Here is a 23,824-nt window from a genome sequence, read left to right on the forward strand (position 1 = left end):
GAATGTGTAACTTTCAAATGTATGAAAATTAGATAATACACCCGGGTGCACCATGCTCATAGTGCACCCGGGTAAATAAAAAAAGGCGGAAAGAACATATAGTGTTTGATAAAGAACATACCAATGTTTGACAAAGAACATATCTTTAATATGTTCTTTGAGTGTGATCAGTGTGTTCTTTGAGTAAAATTATATGTTCTTTACATTATAACTTATGTTATTTAACATATGTTGATAAACATATATGTTTTTTGGGGTTTAATAATTCAAAGTATGTTCTTTGAATTTGGCGTGTATGTTCTTTAAGGTCGTAGTGACGCCCAAATTCTATTTTTATTATCATATGTCATATTTAAATTACTATTATTATCGTATATTCTTTGAGTTTGATTAGTGTGTTATTTAGGTATTAACTATATGTACTTTACAATATAAATTATGTTCTTTTAACATATGGTATTTTGAAATTTGATATTGAAATCTTAAATTATTTTTAATTGAAAATAATATTAGAGTAAAAAAAACTAAATTATTATGGGAAGTTGAATTTTTTTTGGAGAGATAGAAAACTATTTTTTGGGCAAATGATATCTTTGGTAAGGATTTTTTAAGAGGTGATCAACATTGGCATGACTCGCATCCCGACCCGATCCGGCCCGAAATAGGGTGGGTTTGGGCAAACCTAAAAATGCATTTTTAGTTAAAACTCAAACCGGGTTAGAAAAAAGCCCGAAAATCCGCTACTTTTCTACGGGTTTGGGCACGATAAATTATGATATGGCCCGGCCCTACTAGATTTTTTATCACCTCTAAATTTTTTCCGTTAATAATGTGTAATTTTTCAGAAAATTTAATTAAGTTTTTATCTAGTTCTTTTTATTATATCTTTATGTTCTTTGGTAATGCATGTTTTTGTCAAATACAAACATGTTCTTTATCAAATACATGTATGTTCTTTATGAAACACAGGATGTTCTTTCCGCCTTTTTTTATTTATCCGGGTGTATGATGAGCACTGTACACCCGTGTGTATAAACCACGGATTACAAATGTACCGTGTATTCCCCTTCAAAAAAAAAAGAAAAAAAAATGTATACCCCAATCATTGACTTATCAAACAAAAACCATGCCACATATTAATTCCTTTATAATACTTTATATATATGCATGAAAACCGCCTAAAAGGAAAATTTACATTAAAATTTGAACACCATCTATTATTCTAAATCCTAAACTTTTGGGTGTTAGAATTTGATTTATTAACTAAGGGTGTTCTATTTAGATTATTTTCAGTTCATTCAACTTCATTTCAGTTCATTTTAGTTCTTAATTTCCTTCTCTCATAAAACATTTATTTCAATTCAGTTTAGTTTAATTCAGCTCCAATAATTTCAGTTTAGCTCAGTTCAGTTAATTAGAACAGTTCCTTAAATGTACTTGATTATTAAATGGTTTAACATACATTACATTAGCATTACACTATAATAATTAAAATGAATTTGATGCTTAGGGTTAACCTAACAAAATTACCATTTGTTACGAGTCTAGGGGTATCTGGTTCATTTTCTTACAAATCTCAAGGGTACACTGCATTTTTTAAAACCTCAAAGGTACACGGTGCATTTAAAAGTGCATTTTTTAAATGACTATTTCACCAAATGTCACTGATCGCTTTAATTATTCAACAAATGTCATCAAGGTTTTCAAAATTCACCAAGTGTCACCGATTCACCGAGTGCCATTAACGACTAACGGCCATCAACTCCGTTAGTCATTAGGATTAAATCATGACACATGTCATGATATGATTAATTAATGGAAAAATTGATGGGAATAATCTCACCTTTAGTGCTTTGAATTTTAATAATCCCACCTTTGGGTTTTTTTTTCAATAATCCCACCTTTACCCCCCGATCTTTTTTAACACTCCCATTTTACTTGAAACCGGCTAACAAGGTAAACTATGCTTACGTGGACTTGGGTACTCTAATTCCCTCTAATTTCCCTCATCAAAGATGACATGCCTCTAATTTCCCTCATCAAAGATGACAGGTCATCTCTCTTTCCCTCCCAACTACCCTCTTTAATGTTTTAAAGTGAAAGAACTGATCCTTCATTACTCACTTCAACAGAGCTCTTTCGTCAGCCATAATTGACTTCAACCACTTGCTTACGGTGCAGTGAAGGCTAAAGCTTCCATTTTTGGGCTAAATTTAGACTGCGTAGAAACTCCATTTTAGGTAAGTTTTCGAACCCCTAAATTTCGTCTAAAATTTTGCGAATTTTGCTGGGTAATGTCGAACCCTAAACAATTAAACTCGAAAATGTTGTTTTTGCGTGCTGGATTTGAATTTGTATCTTACTGTTGAGTTTGAATTGTAGGTTGTTTTTTTATTTTGCCAAAATTGATGTTGATTATCTGTGAATTTAGTTTGTACCCTAAATGCTAGATTTTTGTTGTGTTATTTTTGTTTGGTTTTATTGATTGTTGACCGTGTTGTAGTTCCTTTTTGTAGACACCCATTTGTGTCTCCCCAAAACCAAACCCTGTGATGAGTACCTTTCACGTCGAATCATAATCGAATGAAACGAAAGTGTGGAAAGGTTTAGTGTTGCGGAAAGTTTTATTTCTTTTCTCTTTCTCCCTGATTTTGAAAACTTTATTTTAAGAAAACAACCAATCCAGTTTGGTTGGTCCATGATATGGGTCCAATAGTGGTGTAGTTGGATGGGGCTTGCAAATATCTTTCCAACGATATATTATAAGCCCAATTCCGATGAATATTGAGGAAGTTATGGCCAATTTACTAAATTGGGCCCGGTTTGAGCTTTATATACGGCCCAATGATCTAGGGGAGGGCCTAATATGATTTATCATTCCTAATGCAATTATGAATGGTTTTAGTCTTCTAGAACATTCTAGAAGGTTCTCATCATTTCTAATTCAATTAGGACTCTTCAGAATTTTAATCAAGATCAAATAGCATTTTCGAAGGAATTATATTATTTTATCTTCCAGTACGGTAAATTTATCAGATTTTCGAAAACGCGTTGAAAATCAGTTTGGCGTCCAACCCCAGGCCTTGGCGCCTGGAACCAGGCTTGGCGCCTGGCGCTAGCCACTGGTGCTGGTGCCAACTAGCCAGGGCTGGCGCCAATGCTGTTTTGTGATCTTCAGACTCTGGTTTGTTAAATTATCTTTTTTGGCTGATTTTCTCTATAAATATCGTATCAAAAACTCCGTTTTCGATCATCAAATCTCTTTATTCTCCAATTTTAATCTACAATTCATTCATCAATTCTCTTTATTTTTACAAATCATTCACCAATTACCATTCATCTAATTCTTCGCAATTCATTCATTCATCATCTTTCTTTCATCAATTCTCAATAATATTAATTCTTTAGTATTCTTTTCTAAACTTTGCTTTTTAATACAAAATTCCGCATTCGCAAGATCTAGAAACACCTAGCCATATTCGAAGTTGCCTTCGCCCTAGACGTGAAAAGTTTTAATTTCTGAGGGTTTGGTCCCAAATCTCTTTTTCAATTATTTAATTTAATTGCTTTGATTATTATTTTCCTTGAAGTTACTAACGCGTGTATTTTGTTATTAGAAAGAGGTACGAGGCATCCAAGTAAGTACTTTAATTGATTTATTGATATTATGATGTAGATATCATGTTTATATTGTTGTTATGATATTCCTAGCATCATGTCTAGGGTAATTTTAATATTAAATATGATTGCTATGATGCCTTTTATTCTCTTCCTAATATTTATTCATGTTAGTATCATGTTAGGGTTAAAGATTTGATTTTTATCGCTTAGTGACATGCTAGGGTTTGTTATTAATCTTGTTAGTATCATGCCTAGGATCTTGCTATTTTTATTATGCTTTAATATTAACATGAACATGATTATGATTATAATTGTTATAATTTATGATGATTGTGAATATTATCGTTATTATTATTTTGATGATGATTATTTTATTTATAATTATTATTCATGATATTGATTGTTATTTATTATGTTGCATTATATTTTATATTGTTATTGCTTGATCCCACCTTTTATTGCATGTTTAAAGGGAATTGGTATTTGCAACCACGCTTAATAAGATAATTAATAATCTTGTTAGGGTTAATTGTGATTATATTTCAAGTGATCGCCAATAATAGTTTATTTGTGCATTTATATTCAACTAACATAGATTAAACAGGTTTAGGGTTAATCCTATTGATTGCATGTTAATCAGAAAGCGCACATGAATACGATCAGAATAAAGTAGAGGCCTATTATTAGGGCAGGTTCAATCTCTTTTAGGTTGGATTTGTACCATCATCCCCGAACCCTTATTTGGTTCATGACCTTATGGAGTTGACGATCTCTTGGATCGTTAAGGGGTGTAACCTTCACCTCGTGAATGGTTTACAAGTTCCTTAAAAAAACTTGTTGGCGACTCTTTTGCTCTATCTTCTTCCCTTTTGGACGCCACCGTACTTTAGTGTATGATCACAGTGGGGTTCAAGCTAGTGGGATTTTAAGGCTTGAAACTATTCCCTACAGTTTTTGGCGACTCCGCTGGGGAGGATTTCTATTTTAATTCCTGAATTTGTTTCGGCAATGATTTAGAATGAGTGGATGAGACTCGAAAAGTTCTAAGTATTTCATGTGCGTAATTTTGATTAACATTATTGCCATATGCATAAAAAAAAGGTTCTCATTGGAAAGACCATCCGTAATGAGTCAAAAACATAGGATTTTACACGTAGGAAATTTGAGAAATGTCTTTCACAACTAGGACTGAAATAACACCACGCGAAACTGGATGATTTTATTGAGCACAGAAAGCTGCTGAGGCATGTGGGAAGTAGCGTCAGGGGCCAGAGCTTGGCGCCATACTTTTAGCCGTAGCGTCAGACGCCAGTATTGGCGCCAGGCGCTACAGTTAAAAGTTGGCGCCAGTCTCTGTTTGCTGGCGCCAATTTCCCCCAATACCGAGCCAGAAATATGCGTTCTAATTTCGACCGGTTTTTCGCATTGTTTGCTCGATCCTGCTTCCTGATTGAATTTTTTCTCACTTTTCTGAAACCCATATGTGTTCTACATATGGACATAACCCTATGGGAATTCATGCTCTATCTACCCGATTGAACGCTCCTGGCAACAAAGGGTACATATGAGATGTTGAATTCACCAAACCATGGAAGTGAGTTTTTTCTAAAAACTCGCGGTGTCCCATCCACACGCGTTAACCCTTCACGGTTAGGCTTCTACGCGGTGCATCCGGACAATTAACCATGGACCCTCTATTGACTAAACCATATCCCGAACTTTAGAGAACTAGAGCCATGGTTAGGTTGCGAACTCATTGCATCATATTGTGCCTACTTGACTAATTGTGCATTATTTGTTGTGCATATATATTCTATGTTTCTCTTAACCGTTGGTTGATTTGTGTTAAGACTAAAATTAATAACTTAAAGAACTTTTCCTAATTAATTAATTAATTAATTAATTTGAGTCAATAAAGTCTTTTTTTAATCGAAATTGACCTAGTACGACTTTAGGCATACCCCAGTTGACTAATAATACCGAAAACAGTCCCGAACCGAAGCTCCAATATTGGCGCCAAAGTCTGAGCTGTAGCGCCACTGTATAGTGTGTAGCGCCAGACATTAACTAAATTGTTTGGCGCCAATCACCATAATGTGACGCGAGTCCTGTCGCTTGGCCGACAGTTCGGATTATTTGTCGAGTCATCACCTAATGTCTAATTAATCAGTTTTTTGTTTAATTCGGTTAATTCCCGTTGTCAATGACACCTTGTTGAGTCATTAATCGAGTCTTGGTCACATAGTCTAGCCACATGGTCATGACACGAGTCTTAACATGTCACCTACACTCACTAGTCTTAGCACACACTTTGAGTACACATCACCATGACCATGTCTTAGGTTCATGCATGAGTCGGTCTTTCCGTCATTTGAGTTGAGGGTACATTCTATTCCTAATTCTTCATATCCCTCCATCATTCTTCTTCACATTCTATTCCATCTTTCTTCACTTCCTCTTTCCATTGCATGTCGAATAGAGTTTGAGTCAAATAATTAACAATCAGTACCCCCAAATTCCTTTTCCACAGTACTTGGTCGAGGAGAGAAGGGCGATTAATCAAGGACAACCTCTTTATTCAAGTCTCGCTTTTTGATAAACCGATTCGTCAAAAGAGGAAGGCTAAGAAGATAATGGCAACTCAAGAAGAAGTCAATGAGCTTAGGAACCAATTGGTTACCATGACTGAAACACTGAAGCTACTCACCCTTTAGGTTGATGATCCCGTGAAGCAACAACAAATGAACCTCATGCAAGAAAGCTTGAGCAAGCTATCTAGTGACTACAAATTTCAGGGCATGAGTTCACAAGGGGTCTCGCTGGACAAGGAACTTCTTCCGCATAAGTTCAACACCGCTGACATCCCTAAATTCAAGGCAACAGATAACCCTTACTTTCATCTAAGAGCTTTTGAAACCATAATGAGTATTAAGGGTATCGATAAGAAGGTTTTCCCCTCTCTGTTCCCACTATCTCTTGAAACTGTTTGCCAACAATGGTTCTTCTCCCTTGACAAGGAGAAAACCTCTACCTGGGAATCGATAGTAAACGCTTTCGTTGATAGGTACAAGTGCAATATTCAAGTTGAAACTGACCATAGACAACTTGAGATGCTAAGACAAAAAGAGAATGAAGGCTTTACTTCTTTCTTTAATAAATGGAGGGAAACTTCCGCCAAGATGATTGAGGTCCCCACTGAAAAAGAATCCGTGAGGATGTTTATCAAGAATCTCCAAGAAAAGTATTCAAAGCACTTAAAATATCAACACAACTTGAATACTTTCAAGGCCGTCTATGACATAGGTATCGAGATCGAAGATGACCTCGCAAAGCAAAAAGCTACTAACAATAGCAACCACGGTGGCTGGAAAGGAAAGAAGAGCGACAATCCTTCTTCTTCCGAAAACGCCCACTCTAGTAATAATGTTAGTACCTTTGACCATAATGGTGTCTTAGCCATAGATAATCAAGGATCTAAAAGGAAACCCAGGCGAGAGTTTACACCCATTGGAATGACTTACGATGCTGCTTTCGATCGTCTCTATGATCGAGGATTAATCAAACCTATTGGCCCTACCGAGGATCCAACACCAGAAAATTGATCTTCGAGATGGAATCCAAATTCCTATTGCAAGTACCATCGAGGAAACGGTCATACCACTGATGAATGCTACATGCACAACAAATAATGCACAATTAGTCAAGTAGGCCCAACATGATGCAATGCGTTCGCAACCTAACCATGGCTCTAGTTCTCTAAAGTTCGGGATATGGTTTAGTAAAAAAGAGGGTCCATGGTTAATTGTCCGGATGCACCGCGCGGAAGCCTAACCGTGAAGGGTTGGCGCGAGTGGATGGGACACCGCGAGTTTAAGATAAAAAACTCGCTTCCATGGTTTGGTGAATTCAACATCTCGGATGTACCCTTTGTTGCACGGAGCGTTCAATCAGGTAGATGGAGCATGAATTCCCAGAGGGTTATGTCCATATGTAGAACACATATGGGTTTCAGAAAAGTGAGAAAAAATTCAATCAGGAAGTAGGATCGAGCAAACAATACGAAAAACCGGTCGAAATTAGAACGCATATTTCTGGCTCGGTATTGGGGGAAATTGGCGCCAGCAAACAGAGACTGGCGCCAACTTTTAACTGTAGCGCCTGGCGCCAATACTGGCGTCTTGCGCTACGGCTAAAAGTGTGGCGCCAAGCTCTGGCCCCTGACGCTACTTCCCACATGCCTCAGCAGCTTTCTGTGCTCGATAAAATTTTCCAGTTTCGCGCGGTGTTATTTCAGTCCTAGTTGTGAAAGACATTTCTCAAATTTCCTACGTGTAAAATCCTATGTTTTTAACTCATTACGGATGGTCTTTCCAATGAGATCTTTTTTATGCATATGACAATAATGTTAATCAAAATTACGCACATGAAATACTTAGAACTTTTCGAGTCTCATCCACTCATTCTAAATCATTGCCGAAACAAATTCAGGAATTAAAATAGAAATCCTCCCCAGTGGAGTCGCCAAAAACTGTAGGGAATAATTTCAAGCTTTAATCCCACTAGCTTGAACCCCACTGTGATCATACACTAAAGTACGGTGGCGTCCAAAAGGGAAGAAGATAGAGCAAAAGAGTCGCCAACAAATTTTTAAGGAACTTGTAAACCATTCACGAGGTGAAGGTTACACCCCTTAACGATCCAAGAGATCATCAACTCCATAAGGTCATGAACCAAATAAGGGTTCGGGGTTGAAGGTACAAATCCAACCTAAAAGAGATTGAACCTGCCCTAATAATAGGCCTCTACTTTATTCTGATCGTATTCATGTGCGCTTTCTGACTAGCATGCAATCAATAGGATTAACCCTAAACCTGTTTATCTATGTTGGTTGAATATAATGCACAAATAAATCTATTATTGGCGATCACTTGAATTATAATGATATTAACCCTAACAAGATTATTAATTATCTTATTAAGCGTGATTACAAGTACCAAATCCCCTTTAAACATGCATAAAAAGGCATGATCAAACAATAACAATAATATATCAAGCAACATAATAATAATCAACAAATAATCATTATAATAACAATCATATTAACCATAATAATAATCATGTTAATCATAATAATAATAATTATAATATTATAATCATAATCAAAACAATTATAACAATAGTCATGTTAAAGCATAATAAAAATAGCAAGATCCTAGGCATGATACTAACAAGATTAATAACAAACCCTAGCATGTCACTAAGCAATAAAAATTAAATCTTTAACCCTAACATGATACTAACATGAATAAATATTAGGAAGAAAATAGGAAGCATCACAACAATCATATTTAATATTAAAATTACCTTAGACATGATACTAGGAATATCATAATAACAATTAAACATGATGTCTACATCATAACATTAATAAATCAATTAAAGTACTTACTTTGATGCCTCGTACCTCTTTCTAATAACAAAATACACACGTTAGTAACTTCAAGGAAAATAATAAATCAAACAATTAAATTAAATAATTGAAAGAGAGATTTGGGACCAAACCCTCAGAAATTATACCTTTCACGTCTAGGGCGAAGGCAACTTCGAATATGGCTAGGTGTTTCTAGATCTTGTGAATGCGGAATTTTGTATGAAAAAGCAAAGTTAGAAAGAATTGAATGTTGAAGAGAGATGAATGATGGATGTAGATGATGAATGAATGTAGATGATGATAATTGATGAGAATTGGTGAATGAAAACGGAGTTTTTATTACGATATTTATAGAGAAAATCAGCCAAAAAGATAAATTAGACAAAACAGAGTCTGACGCTCAGAAAACAGGGCTGGCGCCAACCCTGGCTAGCTGGCGCCTGACACCAACACTAGCGCCAGGCCTGGTTCCAGGCGCCAAGGCCTGGGGTTAGGCGCCAAGCCTGATTCCAACGTGTTTTTGAAAATCCGATAAGTTTACCGTACTGGAGGATAAAATAATATAATTTCCTCGAAAATGCTATTTGATTTTGATTAAAACTCTGAAAAGTCAACAAAAGTCAATTTATCAATGCTAATTGAATTAGGAATGAAAAGAACCTTCTAGAAGAATCTAGAAGACTAAAACCATTCCTAATTGCATTAGGAATGATAAATCATATTAGGTCCTCCCCTAGATCATTGGGCCGTACATAAAGCTCAAACCGGGCCTAGTTTAGTAAATTGGCCATAACTTCCTCAATACTCATCGGAATTGGGCTTATAATATATCGTTGGAAAGGTCTTTGCAAGCCCCATCCAACTACACTACTATTGGACCCATATCATTGACCAACCAAACTGGATTGGCTGTTTTCTTAAAATAAGTTTTCAAAAACAGAGAGAAGAGAAAAGAAATAAAAACTTTTCGCAACACTAGACTTTCCACACTTTCGTTTCATTCGATTTTGATTCGACGTGAAAGGTACTCATCACTGGGTTTGGTTTTGGGGAGACACAAATGGGTGTCTACACCTGCGTATCCATCCATGAACGAGAGAAGTGCGTGATTTGCTGTGTTATCCACCAGAATATCGATGTGTGGTAAAGGGAAGTCGTCCTTTGGACTTTCCTTAATTAGATCTCGATAGTCGACACACATTCATACCCTTCCGTCTTTTTTTTGGAACTGGGACGACGTTGGCGACCCATTCAGGGTATTTAGATACCTTGATGAAACCTGCAATTATTTGTTTTTGGACTTCTTCTTTTATTTTAAGAGCTACGTCGGGTTTCATTCGACGTAACTTTTGTTTTACAGGTTTCATTCTCGGAATTAGTGGTATAGTGTGTTGAGGTATTTCTCTATTAATGCCTGGCATATCTTCGTATGACCAAGCAAATACATCGATGAATTCTTTAAGTAAGTTAATTAAATCGGTTCTTTCTTGTTCATTAAGTGTTAGTTCGATTTTAACTTCTCTTTTATTGGTTGAATCATTTGAGATATCAACCGTCTCAGTTTCTTCAATTATCGGTGTTTTCTTTTCAAGTGTTTCTATTGCTTTAATAAGTTCTTTATCTTTTTCATTGTTAGTTAAGCAATGCTCGTCATCTTGAGTCAAAGAAGAACACAAGAAGTAAGGAGAAGAAATTATATTATTATACTCTTAGATCATTACATCAAAGAGTGATATGTCCTCAGGGACTTGATCACTAACTATTCTAGGAGAAGAGATAGAAGGGGAAGGTGCTACTACTAAAGACCTAGATGACTCTATAGGGAGAGACTCTGACACTGACGACTCTTCGAACATCGGTCCTTGCCCTGTCGTGATGGATATCTTTCTTCTACTTGGAGTAGTCACTTTGACGGTCTTGCGCCACCCTTGTAGTGATCCTTCCGCTGGAGTGATTAGCTTCGAGGGATTGAAGTTTTAACTTTGTAGGACTGTTTGAATGAGTGAGGAGTTATCCTCTTTGTATGTGGGCTCATCCTTTTCTCGCCCAAATAATAGTCCCATGACGTTAAAGTCAAAGCATGGGGGTGTTTTCTCCTTATGGATGGGATTTCATCTGTTAAATAGCAGTCCAAGAAAATTTCAAATCCCGGTTGCCTTATGCCGTTTACGACAAATGGTTTAGGAAATTCGTGGCATGGATAGTCCTCTCCTTATTTTATGAATTGACCATTAAGGGTAAGAGGGTAATGATCCATTGGGATTGCTTTCTTTTGAATGCGAGTGTTGCTACGTGCCTTTGATTTTTCCTGGGCTCGCATAGGATATTTTTGAGTCGGTTCGAAACCAAGTCCGAAAGTATCTAATTTAGGGAGGCCAGGTGACTCCAGCGATTTTTCTATTCCCTTTTTCTTTCCTAGGGTCATCCTAGGAAAATTTCCTTGTTTCTTTAGAATAGCATTCACGATCATGTTAGAATGGGGGTCGTGGCAGAGAGGGGTCCTTACATCCTCCTGGATTAAAGAGACCTCTTTGTTAAAGCCCCATAAGTCTTCATCATCCTCATCGTGCTCCACGTTAATTATTGGATTTTCTATACACTTGATTCTCATAGGTGAAGCATCGATGGTGATAGGAATTCCCCCAACTATGGATTTTACTTGTTGGTGGAGAGATGAGGGGACGACCTTTAGGTCATGAAGCCAAGGGCTTCCCAACAATAAATTGAATGAAGCTTTGATATCTACTACTTGGAAAGTAGTAGCATGTTCTATCGCTCCCGCCGTTATATTCATGGTAATTTTACCGAGAGCTTGACGACGAGTGTTGACGTAGGCTCTTATTCCTTGTGTTGACGGGGTTAAGTCTTCATCCCTTATGCCTGGCATCCTCGCAGTTCTAAGTGGACAGACGTTAATGGCTGATCCATTGTCTATAAGAGTCATAGGGACGTTCATTCTCTTGCAAACTACTGTGAGATTTAATGCCTTATAGTGTTTGTCACCTTCTGGGGGTAAATCCTTGTCAGAAAAGGTGATCAAATTGATAGGACTAGGTAGATCACTCGTGAGGAAGTTAGCCAACCCCTCAGGAGTGGTGTCAGAATCTATCCCTATTTTGTCCAAGGCATTCATTACAGCCAACATATGTTCTCGAGATGTCGCCAGAAGTTTCCATACGTTCATTTCAACTTTTGTCTTCTTGAATTGTTTGACGATGTCATTATCTTCAATGATAGGTATGGGAACTTGCTGTGTGGTTGGCATGGGTTGTGTCGAAACGGGAGGTTGCATTCTCCCGGATCTTGTGAGGACGTCTATTTTTGAATCTTCTTCAACCCAAAAGTCATCCATGGCATATGACACCGAAGGTGGAGGTCCTACCATGTCTTTTAAGTAGACGTCTTCTTCATCACTGTCCCAAACTCCATTAATACTTGCATCCTCTTCTTGTGGAACTTGGACTAGCTTCTTTTCATCAATCATTTTCTGAATTAAATCCTTGAATTTAAAACAGTTTTTGATAGTGTGACCTCCTGATTGATGATATTGACACTAATATCTATCTGTCCTTTTCAACGATTCAAATGGTCTTGGTTCGAGAGGTTTGATCTCGCCACTCTCGGAGAGCATTTCGAACATTTGTATATATGGGATCCCAATTGGAGTGTAGAGTCTATTACTCTTCTTGGGTTTTTCGGTGACTTGTAAAGGAAAATGTTTCGCCTCGTAAGTCGTTCCCATGGGTGTGAACTCTCTCTTAGGTTCATTTTTCGGGAGTGGAACCTCGTTATATTTCTTCTGAAGTTCCTTTATAGCCTTGAGAATTTCACGTAGCAAGTGCGATCCTTCCATCATAGACAGTGTGAGCGATTGTATGTCCTCTTTACTTGCTAGTTCTGGAAGATTATCCATGGCGTCAAAAAAGATCTCCTCCTCTTCTTCGATGGCATGGATTTCTTTAACAGGTTTGATGAGAGACGAGGGGTCAACCTCGTTTTCCTCATCAGAAATATCTAAGGAAAGAGCGAGGGGCGCTTTATCAATACTTGGCTTCTTACTGGCAGGGGGCAATGGCAACTTGTTGTTGTCGATTAAGTCTTGGATAGCTTCTTTAACCTTCCAATAGTTCTCGGTGAGATGGCCCCTACCTTGGTGATACTTGCAATGTGCATTGGGGTTCCAGTTAGCCGACCTCTTTTCGACTGGTGGGTCCCCAAATGGTCCAATAGGAGTTATAAGACCTTTTGCATCTAGTCGGTCAAATGCGGTGTCATAACTCATGCCAATAGGAGTAAAGTTCCTCCTAAATGGTTTCTTTTGTCCTTGATTATTCATAGCAAGGACTTCACCTAGGTTAAAAGTGCTAACATTGTTTGAGTGGGTGGTTTTGGAAGAAGAAGGATTGTCGTTCTTCTTGCCTTTCCAGCCACTATTAGAGTTATTGTTGGCAGCTTTCAACTTAGCCAGGTCGTCTTCAATATTGATTCCAATGTCATAGACGGCCTTGAAGGTATTAAGATTATTCTGATACTTGAGATGCTTAGAGTATTTTTCTTGAAGGTTTTTGATAAATAACCTTACAGACTCTTTTTCACTTGGCACCTCAATCATCTTAGCTGAGGTTTGTCTCCATTTGTTAAAGAAGGAAGTGAAGCCTTCGTTCTCCTTCTGCTTGAGGATTTCACTAGTAGAAAAACGTACATTTGCGTCGCCATATTTGCATCACTCATTAGAAAGAACGAAGCAAATGTTTAATTTTAGCATCTTGAAAAGTTATTTGCGTCGCATATTTATCAAGAAGCGACGCAAAAGTCAGTTGTATTGCAGATTTTTAATATTTGCGTCGCTCTTATTTATTGAAGCGACGCATATAATAATCTTATTTGCGTAACTCATTTATTGACAAGTGACGCAAATGAGTGAGTGAATAAATTGCGTCACTCTTTTAATAAATGAGCGCCGCATATGAAAAATGTACAACATTATGTTTTATGTTATTTGCGTCGCATTTTAATAATAAAGTGACGCAAATCTAGCTTTTGCATTTAGGTTATTTCAGAATTTTGACCTTAGCTTTTGCACGCCTACCTTTCACGACTAAACAAAGAGAAAAAAACAAGTTGCTACTCCAGTGAATTTCTACAGCCAAAACACCCACAAATTCGACCCTTAAATCCAACAAATTCGGCCAAAAAAACACCGATTCCTCAGCAAATTCAACATCCAAAATCGCAGTCAAGCTGAAGACCTATAATCGGCAGCAAATTGAGCAATTTCGAGCAAAAATTTGGACCAAAAACCCTAAGAAATCCGAACCCTTAAACCCCAGAAAAATTGAGCATTTCCGACCAAAATTCCCCCATTTCAAGCAAAAAATCTACTTAAAACCATAGGAATTCGAACCCTAAAAACCCCAAAAAATTAAATTAAAAATCCTGGCCTCATATTCGAGCAATGACTGAAATTTTCGACTGGAAAATCGATTAATTTCGCCCCCAAAAAACCCGAGGAAGTTCTAGCAAATTACAGCAACAATAATTGAAGTTTGATTAGTGTAGCAGTTCAACCAGTGTTTGCCCCCTCATATTACTGCATTTAGGCTCGACATTGTTGAATTTGTGAAGTTTATTTCACCTAAGGTAAGATTGCTTGTATTTAGTGAAGTTGTCTTTTTTTTTTTTCGTCCAATTCGTAAGTTCTGTTCTAGAGTTTTTTTTATTTTTGATTTGTTTTTCTGTAATGTGAAAACATTTCATGAAATTGAAGTCATAATTGCGATAGGAGCCTGAATACTTTTGTTTGTAATGGGATTATTAGAATGCCTCTATAAAAATAGGTTTGAGGTTGCTGAGAATGGCTCATTCATTTAGTTTATTTTTTTTGAGGGAATATAATGGCTCATTCTTTTAGTTTAAAATGCAATTTATAATTTCTGAAAATTGTTTGCAGTTTTGTTCTCTGAAAATGTGTTGATTGATTTTTGTTAATTTTTGAAAATTGGTTGTATTACTAGGAATTCATACCAATACGACCTATGACAATGATTAATGGCTCCCAAAGATCTCACTTACCTCCGTTTGAACGAATTGCTGTAGTGTTCTTGGGGTTGAATTGCAGACCTCCGTTTGTTCAAGTTCAAATCACAAACCCCCGCTATAAATTCAATTTAATTAACTTCTTCGAGTTGCATGTTTTTACCTTGAGAAATTCAGTTGGACCTTCCGACCTGAGTTTCGCCCAGAAATCGAGTTGAATGTTCAACCTTCAACCTTCAAAACCCAATTCCTCTATTTTTTTTTAAAAAAAAAATTAAGAATGTATAAACGTTATAGTTTAACGCCATCATAAGTGATATGTAGCCCAGTAGTACAGCTGGCAATCCAAGTAATACATGGGAAATTCCAGCACATCACTTATACTGAGTAAATTTCCGTTATTGCCCTTATGAGAAACAAACTCTATTTCTCATGTTGAGAAACAGGGAATTTCCCCTTTGAGGAGAGATTAAGTTGAATAATATTTGCTATCTTTTCCTAAAAAAAAACTATGTTGATTTAATTCTCTAAAAAAAAAAAAGAAAAATATGTTGGTTTAATATATGTAATTTTTTTATGGCAGATTCTTAATTATGCGGAAGTGAATTCCACAAGTTGCTCGAGGTTCTGGTTGTGGACAAACAATTAAGGCGGTAGTACGCATACGTGATTGTCTTCACTTGTGGTATATATATTTGAACCATTCTTTGCAATATTAACTTATTTGTTCTGGTTGGTATAATGATTGTGAATTGTATGAGATTTTTAATTGTGATATAACTTATTGGAATTGCAATAATACTTGCATCATTGGCTTAGATACCCGTTCAGGGCTTACTCATTAGGAGTAAGTCTTGAATAGTCCCCGGTTTGGGAATGTTCTTGAATGTTCTATCTCATTTAGGTGATAACTACTTGAACTGTTTTTGGGTCTAAGAAGATCATGGCTCACTATTTCCCGATTGTTCTCTGGGTACATATGTAGATAGCCGATTATCTACATTGTGTGCTTGGAGAACTATAAAGAAATGCTGCCGGATTTTCTTTATAACCAAACTTTACAAGTAGTTATTAGTGAGATAGGACATTCAAGAATGGGGTTAGGTTGGAGTGATAAGGACCTTATTGGATCATGTCGTTGCATTTACATGAGATAAACTTTGAATGAAAATGTTTGATGCCTTATATTCTTGTTTATGGTTAAGGAGCTATATATGTTAGAAAATATACACATTATCTTAAAATTAATTTTGTTATTCAGTGGTTGAAAATGGATCGAAGTTGGATGTATGGTAAACGAAATTGTACAAGTTTTTTACGAGGAGTTGAAGAGTTTAGCACTGTTGCCTTAAAACACCAAACAGAGAATAAATCAAAGATTATTCTTTGTCCTTGTTGTGACTGTAATAATTCGAGGGGATATCGTGATATAGTTGATATTAAAGATCATCTAATCCGTCGTGGGTTTAAAGAAAACTACACAAGGTGGACATGGCATGGTGAGAGCATATATATTGAGGCAAGTTCTAGTTATTGTCCAAGGGAAGATGAGAATCATTGTGATGATGATAATGAATACCAAGGTGAGGATATCGATACAACTGATATTGGTGTTGAAAGTGAGAGTGAAGTGGAGAAGGACAGGATAGATGAAATGATGCATGATGTTGAAGACCATTTCACAGAGTGTCCCCAGACATATGATAGTATTTTGAGAGCTGCAGAAACCCCGTTATATCCTAGTTGTACAAAGTTCACTAAACTTGGTGCTATTATGAAGTTATCCAACTTAAAGGCGAGCAATTGTTGGACCGACAAGAGTTTTACGCAGTTGTTAGAAGCCTTAGTAGAAATGTTTCCCGAAGGGAATGAACTTCCAAACTCCACCTATGAGGCCAAGAAACTTATGTGCCCCTTGGGTATGGAGTATGAGAAGATACATGCTTGTCCCAATGAATGTGTGTTGTATCGAAATGAGTATGCTGATATGCATGAGTGTCCAAGGTGTGGAGTTTCTCGTTACAAGATGAATGATACTGGTGAGTTGTGTAAGGGTCTCCGGCTAAGGTATTATGGTATCTTCCAATTATGCCGAGATTTAGGAGACTCTTCTCGGATGAAAAAACTACAAAATTATTGAGGTGGCATGCTGATGGGAGGAAGAAAGATGGGTTAATGAGGCATCCTGCTGATTCCCCGCAATGGAGGAACATTGATCGAAAGTTCAAGGACTTTGGTGAAGAAGATCGAAATCTTAGGCTTGGTCTTAGTACAGATGGAATGAACCCATTTGGGACACTAAGTAACCAATATAGCACTTGGCCGGTTCTTCTAACTATCTACAATTTGCCTCCTTGGTTATGCATGAAGTCTAGATATATTATGTTGTCCCTTCTAATATCCGGGCCTAAACAACCTGGAAATGACATTGATGTGTATCTAGCGCCTCTCATTGAAGATTTGAAATTGTTGTGGAATGAAGGTGTCCAAATTTTTGATGCATATAGTAAAACCAATTTCACTTTACGTGCCATGATTTTTTGTACGATAAATGACTTCCCAGCTTATGGGAATTTGTCGGGCTACACTATGAAGGGAACAACTCCTTGCCCCATTTGTGAAGATGATTTGGAGGCATTACGCCTAGACAATTGTGGCAAGCATGTATGTATACATGGATAATCGCAAACATCTTCCTGAAGACCACCCTTTTCGATTCAATAAGGATGCTTTTAATGGAAAATTGGAGTTGAGAGAAGCTCGTGGCCCTTTACGTGCAAGTGAGGTTTATCAGCGGGTCAAAGACATTGAGAATGAGTTTGGTAAGCCTTACAAAAGCAAATCAACTGGGGGTTACAAGAAGAAGTCTGAGCTATGGTCTTTTCCATATTGGAGACATTTGGAAGTTAGACATTGTCTAGATGTAATGCATATTGAGAAAAATGTCTGTGATGCCATTGTGGGAACTTTATTAAATATGCCAAGAAAGACAAAGGATGGAGTTAAAGTAAGAAAATACATGGCTGCTATGGGTCGTTCAGAGTTGGCACCCGAATCTTGAGGAAAACGCTGGTATCTTCCCCCATCTTGCTTTACCTTGTCTAAAAAGGAAAAAACTAGCTTCTGTGAGTCATTGCATGGTTTAAAGGTCCTGGCTGGATTTTCTTCTAATTTTCGTAGACTTGTGTCAATGTCTGACTTGAAATTGGGTGGCATGAAATCTCATGATTGTCATGTCTTGATGCAACAATTATTACCAGTTGCCATTCGAGGAATTTTGCCACCTCAAGTGAGGTATACGATTACAAGATTATGTGTCTTTTTTAACACTATCTGTAGCAAGGTCATAAATCCAAGTATTTTAGATGACTTGCAAGCAGATGTACTTGAGACAATGTGTCGATTTGAAATGTATTTTCCCCCATCTTTTTTTGACGTGATGCCTCATTTGGTTATTCATCTTGTACGTGAAATTAAACTTTGTGGACCAGTGTGTATGAGATACATGTATCCTTTTGAACGAGAAATAGGTGACTTAAAGGGAAAAGTCATGAATCTGGCCAAACCTGAAACTAGTATTGTACAACGAACAGTTGCTGAGGAAGTGGCAGCATGGGTTGCTCAATATCCTGCACGTTCACAAAAAATTGGGTTGCCAAAGTCTCGACACGATGGGAGGCTTGGAGGTCAAGGAACTATTGGCAGGAAAAGGATATCCATGGGCTTTGAAATGAAAAATAAGGCTGAGCTTTTTGTGTTGCAAAATCTTAGTGAGGTTCATCCTTACTTGGACGAGCACATGCTTTTTCTTAAAAATAAATATCCTTCCAAAAGTGATCTTCAGCTGATAAAGGAGCATAATTGTTCATTCTTTACATGGTTCAAGGAACGAGTGATGTCCCAACTATCCACCACACCTAACGATATATCTGACACATTGAGATGGTTGGAATATGGTGCTAAATGTCAAGTCATGTCATATGAGGGATACGACATCAATGGGTATTCTTTTTACACTAGCCGACAAGATGACAACTCAACAATGCAAAACAGTGGTGTTAAAGTGGTAGGTTTGTCATCTAAGTATGTTAGTTCACAAGATAAAACACTTGTGGATAAGAAGAAATTATATTATGGAATCATAGAAGAAATAATAGAGCTGGATTATGTTGATTTCAAGATTCCCCTATTTCGATGTAAGTGGGCTGATAGTAGCCGTGGTGTAAAAAAAGATGAACAAAGGAACTTGACCCTTGTAAATCTTGGTCGACGAGGGCATCTAGCTGATCCATTTATATTAGCTTCACAAGCAAAACAAGTTTTTTACATGGCTGACCCAGCCGATTGTAAGTGGTCAGTTGTTTTAGAAGGTAAAAGAAGGATACTTGGCATTGAAGATGTGGTGGACGAGGAAGAATATGATGAGCAATTTAATGAGTCACCACCTTCCGTTTGGAGCATCCCTTTAATAGTCGATGATTTTAACACAACGTTGAAACGAAAAGATCATAATGAAGGATTTTATGTCGCAAAAGAGAAGAATGAAGTAGGTATGAATTCCGTGATTTCTTTTTCCAATATGTGTTATTAATTGCATAAATTGCTTATTATTGTTATGTGTACAAGTTTATAATTTAAAAATGATACAAATCGATGTCTTAATTTATTTATGTCTTTTTTTTTCAGGTAAGTAATAATGGAGGATGAGGATATGCATAATCGTTCCATGTCTTCGCAAGGTGAGGAAGATGAGCCACACAATCAATCACAATATAAGCAACAAACAACCGACTCTCAGAAGAAGAAAAAGAAGCCAAGAGGTCCTTCAAAGGGCCTGAAATCCATGCGTGGGGTTCCTAGAGTGCTTGAATGGGATGAATTGTGTCGACCCATTGGAAAGTGGGCAAAAGCATACAAAACTCATCTTGGTGAAATAAGCCGTGCAAAGGTGTCTATATTGTATAAAGATTGGAATCAAGTGTAGACACTCATTTGTGTCTCCCCAAAACCAAACCCAGTGATGAGTACCTTTCGCGTCGAATCATAATCGAATGAAGCGAAAGTGTGGAAAGTCTAGTGTTGCGGATAGTTTTAATTTCTTTTCTCTTCTCTCTGTTTTTGAAAACTTATTTTAAGAAAACAGCCAATCCAGTTTGGTTGGTTTATGATATGGGTCCAATAATAGTGTAGTTGGATGGGGCTTGACAAGAGCTTTCCAACGATATATTATAAGCCCAATTCCGATGAATATTGAGGAAGTTATGGCCAATTTACTAAACTGGGCCCGGTTTGAGCCTTATGTGCGGCCCAATGATCTAGGGAAATGGTTTATCATTCCTAATGCAATTAGGGATGGTTTTAGTCTTCTAGATTATTCTAGAAGATTCTTTTCATTCCTAATTCAATTAGCATTGATAAATTGACTTTTGTTGACTTTTCAGAGTTTTAATTAAAATCATAGAGCATTTTTGAGGAAAATATACGATTTTATCCTCCTGTGCGGCAAAATATATCTGATTTTAGAAAACGCGTCAAAAACAGGTTTAGCGTCCAACGCCAGCCATTGGCGCCTGGAACCAGGCCTGGCGCCTGGCGCCAATTAGCTGGTGCTGGCGCCAGCTCTGTTTTTCGTGCGCCAATACTCTGCTTTGTTAATTTTATCTTTTTGGCTGATTTTCTCTATAAATAACATATTAAAAACTCCGTTTTGATTCACCAATTCTCATCAACATTCATCTAGATTCACCTACAATCAATTTTCATTCGCAATCATTAATTCTCTCATTCTCTTCTCATTCATCAATTCTTTCTCTTTCTCTTTTCTAAACCTAGCTTTTTATATACAAAATTCCGCATTCGCAAGATCTAGAAACACCTAGCAATATTCGAATTTGCCTTCGCCCTAGACGTGAAAGGTTTAATTTCTGAGGGTTTGGTCCCAAATCTCTCTTTCAATTATTTAATTTAATTGCTTGTTTATTATTTTCCTTGAAGTTACTAACGTGTGTATTTTGTTATTAGAAAGAGGTACGAAGCATCAAATTAAGTACTTTAATGGTTTTTATTGATGTTATTATATAGAAATCATGCTTAGATTGTTATTATGATTCCTAGTATCATGTTAGGATGTTTTCCTTAATTTGATGTTTAGGGTGACAACAATAAATTCCTAGTATCATGTTTAGGGTAAATTTAATATCAAGTATGATGCTTCCTATGTTCTTCCTAATATTTATGGTTGTTAGTATCATGTTAGGGTTAAAGCTTTGATTTTTAATGCTTAGTAACATGCTAGGGTTTTTTATTAATCTTGTTAGTATCATGCCTAGGATCTTGCTATTATTATGCTTTAATATTAACATGAACATGATTATGATTATAATTGTTATAATTTATGATGATTATGATTATGATTATTATTATTATTTTGATGATGATTATTTTATTTATGATGATATTATTGTTATTATAATTATTATTCATGATATCGATTATTTATCATGTTGCTTGATATTTATTGTTATTTCTTGATCACACCTTTTATGCATGTTTAAAGGGAATTTGTACTTTTAATCACGCTTAATAACATAATTAATAATCTTTTTTAGGGTTAATGTGATTATATTTCAAGTGATCGCTAATAATAGTTTATTTGTGCATTAATATTCAACCAACATAGATTAAACAGGTTTAGGGTTAATCCTATTGATTGCATGTTAGTCAGAAAGCGCACATGAATACGATCAGAATAAAGTAGAGGCCTATTATTAGGGCAGGTTCAATCTCTTTTAGGTTGGATTTGTACCTTCATCTCCGAACCCTTATTTGGTTCTAGACCCTGTGAACGATTTACAAGTTCATAAAACTTGTTGGCGACTCTTTTGTTCTATCTTCTTCCCTTTTGGACGCCACCGTACTTTAGTGTATGATCACAGTGGGGTTCAAGATAGGGGTTTAACGCTTGAAATTATTCCCTACAGTTTTTGGCGACTCCACTGGTGAGGATTTCTATTTTAATTCCTTAATTTGTTTCGACAATGATTTAGAATGAGTGGACGAGACTCGAAACGTTCTAAGTATTTCATGTGCGTAATTTTGATTAGCATTATTGTCATATGCATAAAAAATATCTCATTTGAAAGACTATCCGTAATGAGTTAAAAACATAGGATTTTACACGTAGGAAATTTGAGAAATATCTTTCACAACTAAGACCGAAATAACACCACGCGTAACTGGAAAATCTTATCGAGCACAGAAATCTGCTGAGGCATGTGGGAAGTAGCGCCAGGGGCCAGAGCTTGGCGCTAGACTTTTAGCCGTAACGCCAGACGCCAGCATTGGCGCCAGGCGCTACAGTTAAAAGCTGGCGCCAGTCTCTGATTGCTGGCGCCAACCTCCCCCAATGCCGAGCCAGAAATATGTGTTCTAATTTCGACCAGTTTTTCGTATTGTTTGCTCGATCCTACTTCCTGATTGAAATTTTTCTCACTTTTCCGAAACCCATATGTGTTCTAAATATGGACATAACCCTTTGGGAATTCATTCTCTATCTACCTGATTGAATGCTCTGGGAATTAACCATGGACCCTCTTTGACTAACCCATATCCCGAACTTTAGAGAACTAGAGCCATGGTTAGGTTGCAAACTTATTGCATCATATTGTGCCTACTTGACTAATTGTGCATTATTTGTTGTGCATATATTCTATGTTTTTCCTAACCGTTTGTTTGACTTGTGTTAAGACTAAATAAACTGATTATGACTAAAAGAATTTGTTTCATTAATTAATTAATTAATTTGAGCTAATAAATAAACATAAAATCGAGTCATAGTTCCTTTAAGTCAACCCGGATTTTTATTCCCGTATACTGCACAAACGTCAACTTGTTTTGGTCATATCCGGAGTTCTAGGAAGAACTACGAGTCGTACAACCTATGGATCTGTAGCCCCGAGTTTTATCTTTAATTTGGCGTTGGTTTCATCCAAATCAGAGTCACAGATAAAAACTTATGACTAAAATACCACAGTCTGTCAAGTTTAATGCATATACGTGAAGTCTTAACTTAGTCTTTGCTTGAGTCTAGTCACATAGTCTAGCCACATGGTCATGACACGAGTCTTAACGTACCATCTACACTCACTAGTCTTAGCACACACTTTGAGTATATGTCACCATGACCATGTCTTAGGTTCATGCATGAGTCGGTCTTTTTCCGTCATTTGAGTTGGGGGGTACATTCTATTCCTAATTCTTCATATCCCTCCATCTACATCATTTTCCTTCACATTCTATTCCAATCTTTCTTCACATCCTCCTTCCATTGCATGTTGAATAGAGTTTGAGTTAAATAATTAACAATGAATATCCCCAAATTCCTTTTCCACAGTACTTGGTCGAGGAGAGAAGGACGATTAATCAAGGACAACCTCTTTATTCAAGTTTCACTTTTCGATAAACCGATTCGTCAAAAGAGGAAGGCTAAAAGGATAATGGCAACTCAAGAAGAAGTCAATGAGCTTAGGAACCAACTAGTTACCATGACTGAAACACTGAAGCTCCTCACCCTCAAGGTCGATGATCCCGTGAAGCAACAACAAATGAACCTCATGCAAGAAAGTTTGAGGAAGCTATCTAGTGACTATAAATTTCAGGGCATGAGTTCACAAGGGGTCTCGCTGGACAAGGAACTTCTTCCGCATAAGTTCAACGCCACTGACATCCCTAAATTCA

The 23,824-nt window shown here is 36.8% G+C and overlaps 1 protein-coding gene across 1 annotated transcript; it reads left to right on the plus strand.

Moving 5' to 3' along the window:
- The first annotated feature begins 17,263 nt into the window (after positions 1 to 17,263).
- LOC145571901 (uncharacterized) lies at positions 17,264 to 19,778 on the plus strand. The gene is made up of 5 exons (XM_081630932.1): positions 17,264 to 17,752; positions 17,814 to 18,095; positions 18,237 to 18,382; positions 18,428 to 19,579; positions 19,775 to 19,778. Exons 1-5 carry the CDS (start codon positions 17,264 to 17,266, stop codon positions 19,776 to 19,778), a joined length of 2,073 nt encoding a protein of 690 aa, XP_081487058.1.
- The last annotated feature ends 4,046 nt before the right edge of the window (positions 19,779 to 23,824 follow it).

This window comes from Chenopodium album, chromosome 2 (assembly GCF_948465745.1).
Source record: "Chenopodium album chromosome 2, dcCheAlbu1.1, whole genome shotgun sequence".
Classification (NCBI taxonomy): Eukaryota; Viridiplantae; Streptophyta; class Magnoliopsida; order Caryophyllales; family Amaranthaceae; genus Chenopodium; species Chenopodium album.

Excerpts from the sequence above, each read along its gene's own strand:
- LOC145571901 (XM_081630932.1), top strand. The coding sequence starts at position 17,264 with ATGAGGCATCCTGCTGATTCCCCGCAATGGAGGAACATTGATCGAAAG. Across the intron at positions 17,753-17,813 it reads TAGACAATTGTGGCAAGCAT|GATGCTTTTAATGGAAAATT; the intron begins GTATGTATACAT and ends CGATTCAATAAG. Across the intron at positions 18,383-18,427 it reads ATTTTGCCACCTCAAGTGAG|CAAGGTCATAAATCCAAGTA; the intron begins GTATACGATTAC and ends CACTATCTGTAG.